A 14,583-nucleotide genomic window follows, 5' to 3' on the forward strand; every position below is an offset into this window, starting at 1 on the left:
CATCTCATCAAACACTCTGTGTTCTCCAGTTTCATTTACTTTCGTGGACCTTATCTCTTGTTTTAACTGCACAGCCATCCGTTGTATCATCTCACCAAACACTCTGTGTTCTCCAGTTTCATTTACTTTCGTAGACCTTATTTCTTGTTTTAACTCTGCGGCCATCCGTTGTATCATCTCATCAAACACTCTGTGTTCTCCAATTTCATTTACTTTCGTAGACCTTATCTCTTGTTTTAACTCCACGGCCATCCGTTGTATCATCTCACCAAACACTCTGTGTTCTCCAGTTTCATTTACTTTCGTAGACCTTATTTCTTGTTTTAACTCCGCGGCCATCCGTTGTATCATCTCACCAAACACTCTGTGTTCTCCAGTTTCATTTACTTTCGTAGACCTTATTTCTTGCTTTAACTCCACGGCCATCCGTTGTATCATCTCATCAAACACTCTGTGTTCTCCAGTTTCATTTAGTTTCGTAGACCTTATTTCTTGTTTTAACTCCGCGGCCATCCGTTGTATCATCTCATCAAACACTCTGTGTTCTCCAGTTTCATTTAGTTTCGTAGACCTTATTTCTTGTTTTAACTCCGCGGCCATCCGTTGTATCATCTCATCAAACACTCTGTGTTCTCCAGTTTCATTTACTTTCGTAGACCTTATTTCTTGTTTTAACTCCGCGGCCATCCGTTGTATCATCTCATCAAACACTCTGTGTTCTCCAGTTTCATTTACTTTCGTAGACCTTATCTCTTGTTTTAACTCCGCGGCCATCCGTTGTATCATCTCATCAAACGCGATGTGTTCTCCAGTTTCATTTAGTTTCGTAGACCTTATTTCTTGTTTTAACTCCGCGGCCATCCGTTGTATCGCCTCATCAAACACTGTGAGTTCTCCGGTTTCATTTACTTTCGTAGCCCTTATTTCTTGTTTTAACTCGGTCAGCTGTTTTTTCACCTCATCAAACGCACAACTGTCTTGATAACCGCAAATAATAAATGAGAAATAAATTAGTTGATTAGTTTAAATTCAATTTGTAAATATTAGTTCCTGTCTACTTTTGGGATTTGCTAAAGCAGTCATTGTCAAACACTTTTATCATGAGCCCGTGGCTTGGGGGATTGGGAGACCACCCCCTGTGTATCTGACATTAAATAAATTATCTTATCTTATCTTATCTTATCTAAACACGATATGACGAACAACAGGGAGACCCTCCTCTGTTAGTGGGGCCGTTGTTGATTGAAATCTGAATTTGAAAAAGAGTTGAATGTCCTAAATGGTTCAATCAGTCTTGATTGAAACGATAGCAGGAAATAGGGAGCTTTTCTCCCTCCCCCTCCCCCTCCACCTCCCCTTTTTGCGCCTGCCACGCAGGCTACGTATCGTCAGAACTAGTTCATTTGCTTGATATAAAAGCAGTAGACACAAATCCCAAATCATATCGGTACCTGTCTGTTTCTGTCGGCTTTATAAGGATTTGATGCCTTTACATGCTGATACAGTAGTAAAGGCTTTTGTCGAATTTGGTGATGTTAAAGTAGAGTATAAGGAATTTTACGAATTTAATGTCTTAAAATCGGGAAAGTATTTTTCTGGCATTTCAGGAAGTCGCTCAAATAGTTTCAAAGTTGCAGTATAAAGACATCTATGTGTTATCAGTCACAAAACTGATTTCTTGAGTTTACCGACCACCACTTCATACTATGTTACTGCCCGAGACTGAAAAAGGCGTCAGGTAAAACGTTTACGCCGTTTTATATATTATTACCGAGATAGTAAGTACCTCGGAAGAGCGGTTAGCAGGGGAGAAAAAATATTTAAATTTTGAAATCTTGCTTTAATCGGATATTGCGGTTACTTTTATTTCAGTCTGTTGAAATGACCATACTCTTTATTCAGATAACAGGTAATTTTCCATACAAGACTGATTCCGCCTAAAAGTTGAGATCCATTCCGAGATACTGAAATCCGTTCCGAACTAGATAAAGGAAAACACTGAATTAATGAATGATCCGATTACACATCTTCTCACGCCTATTTGTCACGTGTTCTCGAGCTATCTCGGCCCAGTCCTATCTTGTTTACAACACACTCCCCCCTGATTGACGAAGTCAATCACAAGGTGAGAAAAACTAATAACTCAAGATTTAGTTCAATGTTCGAAGACTCCAAAGTCTCTGCTCAGACAGATTAAGTAGCAATAGTCACTGCTGGAATATCCTCATCTCTGACCACCTGAATGTTTCTGCTTCCGGGATGCACACTAGCTCCTACTACACTAACTGGATCCTCATCGCGCGCATTGACTTCAAGTGGGTAGAGCTTCTGAATTGGTCGTTTTAAGCGAACCTGGCGAAGAGAATTGTCCACTGTAACCACTTCTGCTGCACGCACTACATCATCCCTTCCGCGTAGAAGCTTTTCTACTTTACCCATCCTCCACTGTTGTCTCGGTTTCTTATCCGCATGGATATGCACAATGTCCCCTACTTGAATTGCTCTCTTTGGCTCTGCTACCTTGAGTTTCTGGTACTCCCGGATTCCTGTCAAATATTCTGTTCTCCATCGATTCTTGAAGTGAGTGAGGAGGCTTTGCAGATATCTTTCACGTCGTCCCATTGTGCGCAGAGATTCTGTGGATACGGTAGGCTTATCAAGTAATCTTCGACCAATTACGAGATGAGAGGGCGTGAGTGGATCCTCTGACAACTCTTCGTAGACATAAGTTAGGGGTCTAGAATTTAGAACACCTTCAGTTTCAATCAAGACTGATTCTAGTTCCTCATAGCTGAGTTTTGCATTTCCTAGAACTTTCTTGAGGCACCTCTTTACAAGCTTGACGCATATTTCGAAAAAACCACCCCACCAGCTTGCTGTAGGTACATTGAATTTCCATTCGATGTTTCTTTCAAGGGTAAACTTCTTCACTTTAGCATCCTTGAAAGTTGCTCCATTGTCTGAAATTATCAGGCCTGGGAATCCTCTTCTCCCGATGAATCTCTTCAAAACTCGTATAAATGAATTTGCAGACAGGTCTGGAGTAAGTTCAAGGTGGATAGCTCTAGTGCTGGCGCACGTAAACAGAGCAATATAGCACTTGTACATCTCCCCACCAGATTGGTAGATATTCTTAACATAAAGCGGTCCGGCAAAGTCCACACCGACTTTAGTGAAAGCCAAATCATCCGAGACTCTAGAGGTGGGTAGCGGAGGAGTGGGTGGAGTACTAAAAGCTTTTCCCAGCATCTTCTTGCAAATCACACACTTGAAAAGAACATCCTTGACTGCTTGCCTTCCCTTGATTATCCAAAACTTGCTGCGAACTTCAGTTAGTGTTTCTCTAACTCCATTGTGCTTCACATTCTCATGAGACTGTCTAATCACCAGTTGTGTGAAGTACTGTTTCCTTGGTAACAAGACAGGAAATTTGGCTGAATATGGCAGTGAACAGTTCTGGATCCGACCTTTGCATCGTAGGACCCCATCGGCATCCTTGAAGACTCCTAATTGTTCCCATACTGTACTAGACTTTTCCTTCTCATCCAGTTTCAATTGCATTTCCTTGTACCACAGGTGCTCTGCTGCAATTATCTCCTGCATATTAAGGTCAGGTTGGGTCTCCATGCTTCTCTTGACTTTGCGAATGAACTTCAGGACGAGGGCTGTCACTCTGATAAGCCTGCTAAAACTACTGAATCTTTCCGGCTCAATGACTTCTGAAACACTCTGAGAGACCTTGGATGATGCTGTCATGAAACTTGAAGTTTTAGTTGCATCTCCAACTTTCAACTCTTTTACAGCTTCACTTGTCACTTTTTCTCCAGTGATGGGACAGTTAGGCACATTTGGCCATTGCCTTTCTTCTTTTTCTAGGAATGGAGCTCCCTTCCACCAGAGATCATTGGATACAAGATCAGATGCTTTAGAACCTCGTGAAGCAATGTCACTTGGGTTAAGCTCAGATGGGCAATATCTCCAGTGTTCCTTGCTCCAAAGACTCCTTATGTTCTCTACCCGATTTTGGACGAACTGCTTAAATTGCTTTGATTCACCATTGATCCACCACCACACAATTTGAGAATCAGTCCAGTTAATTACTGCATCAACTTCAATTGTACATGCCAGCGCCTTATACACTGCTGTAATGAGAAGGGCTAATGTCAAACAAGCCATCAGTTCAAGTCGAGGAATTGTTTCTCCTTTCAAAGGGGTCACTCGGGTCTTCGAGGCTAGCAGGTGTGAATAGTGTCCATCAGACGTTGTCACCCGAACATACACATTTGCACCATAAGCAATCCTGCTTGCATCTGCAAACCCATGTAGCTGAATACATTTGACCTGCTCTGCTTCTATTCCATCCATGATGCAACGGGGGATTGTAAAACTTGAAACTCCTTCTATGTCTTCCACCAATTCCTTCCAACGTGAAGTGAGGTCTTCCGGAAGAGCTTCATCCCATTCAACCTTCAGCTGGCAAATTTCTTGAAACATGCATTTAAATGGCAGAATAAGTGGTGACAGTAAGCCTAGTGGATCATAGAATCGAGCGGTAACGCTCAACAGTTTTCGTTTTGTTAGAGTTCCACTCAATGTCTGCTTAGAGAATGCGCTGAGATCAAACTTGAAACAGTCTTCTGACTTGTCCCACATAACACCCATGACCTTGACAACAGTTTCTTCATTCATGGCATTGCTGTTAGTAGACTTTGGTTGATCAATAGTTTCAGTTTCAACAGACTTGGTTGGTTCCACTGCAGGTTTTCCAGATAACAGAGTAGTCTCTTCTTTCTTTATTAATTCGTTTAACTCGCTGCTGTTTGACGCCCACTTCCTCATATTAAATCCTCCTTCCCTGAAACGTGTTTTCAGCTTCTGATAAAGTTCAAAACAGTCCAATACAGTGTTCTTTCCAGATGCAAAGTCATCAACATACAAGGCTTTGATTACAATGCTCACAAACTCTGGGTCAATGTTCTCATACTTTGATAAGTGGTTCCTTAATGTCACATTCAGAATGAATGGAGAACAGACAAGGCCAAACACTAACCGCGTAAATCTTAACTTTATTATTTCTGGATTCAAGGAGTTGACATCATCAATCCATAAGAACCTCAGCAAATTCCTATCCTCCGGCTTGACTTCGACATTAAGAAATGCCTTCTCTAAATCTCCGATCAAAGCAATTTTTGGGAGACGAAATCTCAACAGGATATCAAAAAGCAATGGAGTTAATGCAGGTCCAGATAAAAGACAGTCATTCAAACTTGGTTCACTGTAAGACTTTGCGCTAGCATCATAAACAACTCGCAGTTTAGTGGTAGTTCGATCTTCCTTCAGTACTTCCTTGTGAGGAATGTAATGAACAGTTCCTGGGACAACTTCCTCTTCAGGCTTGTCAATCACTTCAACAACACCAGAGTCCAACTGTTCTTTGATTACATTATCATACTGGTTTAGTAACTTTGATTCCGATGACTTCAATCTTTTCAACAAGGAGACCAGACGGTTTCGTGCCAAAGAGTGATTGTCTGGAATGATGGGGTGTTCTTTCTTGAATGGGAGAGAAACTTCATAGCGGTCACCATTGAATCTTACTTTAGTTAGATACTCTTCACAGAAATCTTCTTCCTTTCCTTTAACTCCAAGAGTGTCATAGTCCCAAAACTTGGCTAGTTGTTCTTTGAGTGAGGCATCATCTGCATTAAAATCTTCCGTAACCACTTGACACTCAGTTTTCATTACATGGGACATATTAACACTTGAAGGACAGCGATCGGAACATGCAACATTGACAGGTCCACTCAGCACATAACCCAATCTTGTACGGATTGCTACTGGGCCATGCAACTCCCCCCGTACCACATGATTTTGAACAACAGTCCAATAGTAATCAGCTCCCAGCATGACATCAATTTCTAGACCTTCATCACCTCGTGAATAATCAGCAAGAGGCAAACCTTGCAAATGCGGATAACACTGCTGTGCTATTTCAATGGTTTGATTTGCAATAGGACCACAGATTAATTCAACCTCATAAGCATTGATGAACACTCTCAAATTGTCCTGGCACTCCAACGCAAACTGAACAATATTACATTCCTTTAGCGAGGGTTCATTGTTTCCAAATGTTTTAATTAAAACTGTTTCCGTTCCAATTGAAGGCAGACATAATTCGTTTCTCAACCTAGTGCTTATGTAGGACTTCTGAGCACAAGAATCAAGCAGAATTCTCACATTACAATAAACATCGCCACTGGGATTTCCGACCTTTGCTCTAGCCGTTTGTAACAAAACACAATTGTTCTTAACATCCTGAGTGAAATACAAATTTGTACTCACAGTTTTTTCCTGTGTAGCGCCGCGGGTTTGTCTAAACTGCATCGGTTGTTTCTGCATGCTGCCAAAGATAAATGATGTTTCCCGCCACAACGATAACATCTAGCTGAACAATCCTTACTGATGTGACCACTCCTTAAACAACCAAAACATCGTCCTTTCTGTCGGAGAATGTTCTTCTTTGTCTCAGGATCAGTAACAACAGCACACCTGTTTGATGGATGAGGGCCGTTGCAAAAAGTACACCACATTTCTTTGTTCGGCAGTGGTCCTTCTTGGTTTGAAAACAACGTTGATGAAGTGGGAGGTCCCCTGATTTGACCGTGACGAAATCCAAATCCGAAGTCTCGTTTTTCCTTCACTCCCAACTTTGGCGTTTGCTCTGAAACCGGTCCCAGCGTACACCTTTCCCGTATTTGTAATTCTTCCGCAAAGGATTTCATCAGAGTGTCCAAGTCCCATTCGTCGGACATACCACGACTTAAAATAAGACGTAACTCTTGCGGTATTTTGGCCATTATGACAGGCGTGAGAAATGTTCCGTATGTCTCAGATGATACACCGATTCCTTGTAAACTTCGGATGGCCGCTTCAGTTTTGTCCAAAAGTTGCCGTAGTTGTTTCAAATCACTGGAATTATTCAGTTTTGGCAGCTGCATCAACATTTCAATGTGTTTTGAAATAATTACTTGTTTACTTCCAAACCGTTTCATGAGAAGATCGACCGCATGGTTGTAATTCGACCCGCTCAAGGGCAAACCCGAAATAGTTTCGGCCGCAGTTCCCACTAACAAGGATTTCAAATACTGAAATTTGTCGATTTCGCTGAGTTCCTCGCTTAAATGGATAGCAGATGAGAAACTGTCCCAAAATGTTGTCCATTCTGTGGGATCGCCAGCGAACTTTGGCAAAGTGAGTTTTGGAAGTTTAGCCTTGCTACTCGTTTTGGCGCCAATCGGAGCTTCTTGTTGATTTAACGACGGCGTTGTCTCGGCTGAATTTTTGGATTCCTTGGCAAACGATAACCGTGAAGAAATAAGCGAAATTGTTTCTTGAAGGGAAGCTTCGAATTCACAGCGGTCTAATATTTCTTTTTCAATTGCATCCGCTCCCACTAATTCCGCGATTTCTTGGTTGAGAGTTTCGATCTGTTTCTGCTGTTTCTCGAGGTTGATCTTGTGAGACTCTAGCGTTGGGCGAATATTTTCCACGTCCTCTTCTTGGAGCAATTCTCTGACTGTACTTACAACCTTTCGCACGTAGACTCTAAAGCCCGACCGTTCCAAAATTTTTTTCTTGAGATCTGACATTGTTTTAAACTTTTCCACCGTGAAATGATCCGTGTAACATGCGTTATGACTTGTTGTCTTCTGTTCGTTTCCGATCCGCGTCAGTTCTTTCCGCTCAGTTCATTCATCCCGGGTCTCGGCACCAAAAATGTTGAAATGACCATACTCTTTATTCAGATAACAGGTAATTTTCCATACAAGACTGATTCCGCCTAAAAGTTGAGATCCATTCCGAGATACTGAAATCCGTTCCGAACTAGATGAAGGAAAACACTGAATTAATGAATGATCCGATTACACATCTTCTCACGCCTATTTGTCACGTGTTCTCGAGCTATCTCGGCCCAGTCCTATCTTGTTTACAACACAGTCTATGGTAGCTTGAGCTATTTGTGGGAAATTGAAATCCTGCTGGGTATTCAACTGACACCTCAAGAGCCGAGAGCTGTCAGGCCTTGGTTTTGAATTACTTATTCAAATTAGCTGGCGGCACATTCAATGTGCAAAATTATTGCAAATTGCGTCAGCTTTTCTTATTACAAAATACGCCGACAAAGTGTTGTTACAAATTACGAAAGATTTTTTATTACAAATTACGACAAAATTATTACAAATTACGACACCCGATAGCCGTCGTCATTCTACTACGAGTCAGTTTTAGCGAGAACATCGTATCAGAAGAGACAAGTTATCAAATGTTCAATTAGTAATTATTAGTTTTACCTGCTCCTTTGGTTCCATAAACATCTTTCATAGGATAAGGGACGTTTTTAGACAACATCGTTACAGTTAAGGTCAGTGTAACAACCATTGCCAAGATAGATAAGACCAGAACAGCTATTAAGACGGGTAACATACGCCGACCTATCACAATATTTTGTGCCGGTTGTTTTAGATATCGTCCCTGTCGTCCATTGTCATCTTCGTAAGTTTGCTTGGCTTCTGGGTCTTCCATCGGTGAGGACTGCAAATCAAGCAACTGTATGCGATCAGAAGAGTGTTCATTGGGTTCTGCATTGAAACTGGCCCATTTGGTAGCTGCCATCTTCTAATTCAGACCTCAGACCAGAAAAACTCAGACACACCGTCGCCTAGCCTGCGTAGCAAGCGTTTCAGTTTGGTTACGGAGCATAAACAGACCGTGGAGAGGGATTTTCGGTTTTGACCTCGCGAGAAATGAAACGAGAACTAAAAAATGAAAGAGGGGGGATGAGGAGGGGAAAGAAAGAAACACTGTTTCCTTCTTTTCTTCCCCAACCCCTCCCTGCTCTTTTACTTGCAAATACAAAGCAAGCTAGGTGGGTGTACCATGTGGCACGGAATTTTTGCGGTTGATTATTTTTGCGGATTGGGCATTTTTTCTGTTTCGCGGAAACTAAAATTTTTCCGACTAGGTGTTATGAAGCAAGTATATATGTAGCGTGATTGTGAGATGGCGTGATTTTACTCCTTTTAAACTTTGTTATTAATAGTTTTCCTCGTCTGTCAGATTTTTACTGATTGCGGGGTTAAACATTCGAAGTATTCAATTAAATTAACAACATAACTGAGCGAAAGAGAACTTGCTGACAGATCGGATTAAAAACCAAAGCTTATAGATTCAAGGAAGTCTCGATTTCGTGTAATGTGTGAGCGAGCCATTGTACTGTGAGGATTGAAGCTGTGAAATAAACCCTGTCAGCTTGTCTCTTTATTTGAGGAAAACATTAAGAAAAAATCGTCCCGTTCGTAGGAGAAAAGCTTCAGCGCATCTCAAATTTTCTTTAATCGCGTGCAATTGAGCTGTAGCTAGAGCGGCGCACAGAGATAAATTGTCTAAACTAAACCAAACTGGTTCGACATGAACAGAGTGTTTAAGCGAAGAAAACTTTTTTTTTTAGTTTATTATCGGTAGTATTTTTATACACTGCGGACCGACCGGATAAAAATGAACTCATTCAATTTTTTGAACTATCATAGAAGGGACGTCTGTACACAGGCTAGCGTGTGCATAAGATAAGAGTGTTCATTCCTGAGGTCATATATGGCTCAAAAATGGGCTACCGATGGCGCTTTTTATCATGGGGCGCACTCCACATAATTGCCTGTATGGGGAGACTCCGCGCGAAAGGGGTACCTTTTTTAGGTTTCAGGTATACAAAAGAGTAGCTGAAGTATATGAAAGGGTAGGAAAATGCGTCATTTCGATCAGTAAAGAGGCCCAAAAGGACTAGGCTCACGATCACGTTGTTTGTCTCTCCTAGCAAGAAAACATACTTTGCATAGCAAGATCTTATATCTTCCTTCACCTTTACTGTTACCTCGGAATCGTTGTAAACATTTCCGGTCAATTGATTTGTTTTATACATATTGAAATGACAACAGCCTCTGTATAAATATCTACATACGGCATTAGAAGATTGATCACTAAATACGTGATTACAATAATTACATAAATGATGATAAAAACAAAGATAAAAAAGCAAGATCTTTTTTCATATTGTTGTCACTCTGATAGAGGTACTTCAAAGGTACAGGTTCTTCAAAGTCAAACTACCGGCATCGCGCTTATATAGCTCATATCCTCTCCCCGGCCCCCTTCCCCTCCAGAGTAAAAGATTACAGAAAGAAAAAAAATTTAATAGCTTCTCTTGTATGTTTATTTGCAGAACTTCAAAAGCCCTCTAGGTAGCCAAAAACAGGTTTTTGAAAATTTCATTTATTATTCACCGGGGTTAAAACCAATTTTAAGATGGTCCTATTCAATTAAGCCTCATTTTCTTTCTTGGGCTCCCTTGCCTCATCTTTTATTTTTAAAATTTATCTATATATTGAACTTGTATGGCAAAATGATAATAAAACAATAAAACAAAACAATATTTAGTCCAAGACCTCAAATCCATGTTGACACAAGCGTTTCAAATTGAAGATTGCAGTGACAGCTCTTTGTAAATAGATTTAGCGACTACACTAGGTCTCTTTTTACGCCCTGTGATTGGCTAGAACTTATGTCCGTGCATTGTTCGAACCCAATCGTAATTCGCTTGTTAACTTTGTGCTACATCATATAGTAAAAATGTAAAAATTAAAGGGAACGAATTTCAGTCATAACTAGTTCGTTGTTTAGTCTGTTTCTTTTGAAATTACATTAAATAATAATTTTAGTTTTTTCTTGCTCTAAACCAGTTTCTTTTACTTTGTTTAATTATTATTTTTGTGACATCGTTCGTGAATCTCTGGAATATAGGAATCAACTTGCAACTCTAAAATTTGAAGTTGCGTAGTAATTACTACTTTTATTAAATAAGAACCTTGCCTAGCCTTGTGTTCGCGATCATTCCGAATTACAAGGACATTGTATCAATGCAAACTTAAAAATTAATAATAAAATAAGATGGAACAATCCAATTATATAAAAAGATGGTTAAGTTTGTCTGCTCAATTCATCGATCCGATTCATAACTGGTGACCTTATATTACCATCACCGCGAAAAAAATTACGAGTTTGTCTCCGAGCATTTACAGCAAATTCAAACATATCACGTTTTGAGTGAGAAAAAATGATTAAATAGTCCAATAAGATTTATGAAATAAAGCCCTGTGTCTGCGATCGTTCCGAATTACAAGAAGCTTGTGTAAATGCAAAATGGAAATAATAATGCTAATAATAATAATCCCAATGACCTAGTGACCTTGTCTGCGAGCCTTTATGGCAAACTCAGACATATTCAAAAAAGTATTGCTCATCCCTGACTGTAAATAACACGAGTCAGTAAATCATACGTAGTACAGTAGATATTGGGCGACATTGTTGTTTATCTTAAGAATAGCTTGAATGAGAAATCTCGCGAAAATTTTTAGAATGTGAACACGTTTTAGCAAGAAAAGATTACAAAGCGAAATCCTCATACTTGACACTTATATTTCCTACTGAAATTAAGAACTCCTGCTGGGTTTGACCTATTAACGTCCTTTTAATGGTCAACTGAAGTTTTCATAAAGACTTTTCTAGAAAACAAGGTATAATGAATTAGAAGAAGCAATTAGCTGAAGTCAATCTAACTACCAATCCCTCCCTAATTAACACAATATTCGCGATTAGATTTCAAGTTAAAGATGTTATCGAGTCTCAAATTTTAGCAACTTTTAGATTAATTTTGTTAAAAAAATCATTTGAAAATGAAAATTATGACAGCTAGAACCAAAAAAAAAACTCCGTACTTTCCTGAATCGAAAAGATATGCATCCTCTTACAATAATTCAATTTGTCATTTAATATGTACGAAGTGACACCAGCAAAGCTGGGCAAAGAATGATGATTTTTTACTTAAATGAAACAAATAGTTTCTGAATTATTTATGACGTTACAACCTCATACCGCTAAATATATTTTAACATATTATCTCTGACTACAACTACTGTCTACAGCGTTATGTCGAGAACCTCGAGTCCAACACTTCAAAAAATGTGGAAATGATTAACTTCTTGGAACAGTACCATGAAGCGAGCCATCTCCAAGAAAGGCCAAATGTATGAAAAAGGTGAGTTTCTATTAATCAATATGATGCCTTGCAAATGACAACAAGCCTGAGATAATTTTACCATTTTTTCAAACGTCGAATTGCGAATTAGATATTGCTATCTAATTTCGAGGAAACAGTGATTGTTTTTGAAGAACAATGTTTCCTAGTAACCTTGAGTTTTAATATATCTACCTTAATTAAAACAGCGTTTCTTAAAAAGACAGCCACAACCTTTTACCACTATTACGGGCTTACCGCAGGCTCCATTACATTACATAACATCGTTTCAAGCTAGTATCTTATTGTGCGAAGTTTCTTTCCGCCGTATTTTCCACGTTATTCCACTTTAGTAAAATCCAACTAGTGGTCTATTATCAATGCTGCGTTCGGATGGGTTGAGCTACTACTAGGCTATATGTTATAGCCCACTAGTAGCGAAAAGCGCCGGCTTTTTGGCAAAAAAAAAGGATTAAAGTCTAGCTTTAACTAGCTAAATTTTTTTTATTCTCGATATTCTTGACCAACTAGTTGGATTTTACTAAGACAATTATTCCTATCGCCCTCATTGCCTCTGAGTCAATAGCCCATTCAGCCTCATGGGCTTTTGACTCAGAGCCCATTCGGGCTCGAGGAATAATTGTTAAAAATTTGGGATCGTTAGGTTTGCCCTGGCTTGCGAGTGACGGACCAATCATTAGAATCATCTATGACCGAATATTTATTCTTCTTTTTCTTTTTTGTTTTTCATACCTTTGTTTTAACATCTGAAATAAATCTCTCTTTTATGATCACTATATCTTTTAGGGCATACTATTTTAAGATTAATTAAACTGCGGTTGGTTTTCAAGCTAGCTAATCAGGCATATATGGGGAATGTGGTATAGTTTCGTTAAGACCAATTTTTTTACCTTATTAGCAAGCAAAAATATTTTCACGTAGGGAGACCCACTGAAACATTTTCAAGGAAAAATAGGGGAAATCTATGAATTCATAAGCTGTTAAAACCATCTGTAAAGGTTTTTCCGCCGCATGAATTTGGGGAAAAAATGTATATACAGTATAATTCTTTCTTGATCAATTTTGTGCTCAGTTCTTCTCTTAAAAATTTACAAGCATGAAGACTAACGGCTGCGAGCATGAATACGGCACCATTTTTAGTACTTGAACATGTCGTTCGAGCAGCCAATATAGAGCGTTTTAACTCAAGGCAACTGGCAGCTGTGTTTGTTTATTGGCACGAGATTGAGCTGGTACTGATTCCAATATGGTTTCTGATTCGTGGTTTTCGTTACAAAAAAACTAATTTGTCTAACCTGACAGCACTCGAAAACGCTTTATAGCCCTGCTGTTACCGACCAAAATTGTTCACTTTTAAGATAAAAGCATGACACTTCGCCAAATTGCAACTAACCCTAAGAGTAACATTTTTGGATATGGGTCCAACCCTAATTTACCATGCCACTGGACACTAGTACTGCGCAAGCCCTAAAAACAGCCACAGTTTTCTTTATTCAAAGCAAACATGTGAACGACCAAATGTAGCAGGCCGTTTAGTCCAGTAGCCGAGGTAGGAAAATTGGTCTTTAGAATTCGTTCAACCCAAGGGTCAGAAAAGGTTTGATACCGGATTTTGGTAGAACATGACCTACTGAACATTGCCTAATAATTTGTAAGGTCGATTTGTGGTATAGGTTTCTAGTAAATGGCGTTTTTATTCCACATACCTTACGGTCCAGCACGAAAACGAGCCTGATACCTGAATCACCATTTACCTCCTAATTCTTTGTTAAAAATCGCTAAAAAAAGGTAACTTACTCAATGTTCATTGTAACAAAGGAGATGATTATATATTTTCGAGTCAACAATGTCACGTGACTGATCGCGTTACTCGCACAAGGACAAATTATTTGCTTGAAATAAAGGAAAATCTCGCTTTGATTGCTTTTCTTTTTTCTTTCAAAGAACCAGTTTAAATATCTGTACTTTGTTTAGCATTAGCTGTTTTCCTTTATTAACTTTTTGCAAGTAAAGGATAGATTAAAAAAACATTTTTGACATTTTTATAGCACTTGACATATAGAAAGTCGCTCTATGAACGTGACAGACGGAGAGTTTTTTTTTTATATAGGAATTAGAGATCGTTGAGAAAAAAGCTACATGTTATTACGAGAAATTGTCTATTTTCGTTCTCAAAAGAGAAAAATACAGCATTCATTATGGATTGCTTCAGGAACGTAGACTGTTCCAAAGCATGAAAAGAAGACACGGGTTGACCCCTGAGAAGAGGGTCTCTCTGAAAATATTGCTGATTAGGTTAAGGTCGTATAGAAGGAGGAAAGTGTATCAGAGAGAGTTAACCAACTATTAGAAAGAGATTGACGATACTGGCATCTCTTTTTGAAGTCACCAAATTGCACGCAAGAGCCCCGTCAAAGATGTTTGCAATTTGTTGG

General features: G+C 39.3%; 1 protein-coding gene across 1 annotated transcript; it reads right to left on the bottom strand.

The window, feature by feature from the left end:
• Positions 1-2,193: 2,193 nt before the first annotated feature.
• Positions 2,194-7,649, bottom strand: LOC140930061 (uncharacterized). The gene is made up of 2 exons (XM_073379717.1): positions 6,343-7,649; positions 2,194-6,277 (listed from the first exon to the last, which is right to left on the bottom strand). The coding sequence occupies exons 1-2, from the start codon at positions 7,647-7,649 to the stop codon at positions 2,194-2,196; spliced, it is 5,391 nt and encodes a 1,796-aa protein (XP_073235818.1).
• Positions 7,650-14,583: the final 6,934 nt, after the last annotated feature.

Source organism: Porites lutea, chromosome 3 (assembly GCF_958299795.1).
Source record: "Porites lutea chromosome 3, jaPorLute2.1, whole genome shotgun sequence".
In the NCBI taxonomy this organism is placed as follows: domain Eukaryota; kingdom Metazoa; phylum Cnidaria; class Anthozoa; order Scleractinia; family Poritidae; genus Porites; species Porites lutea.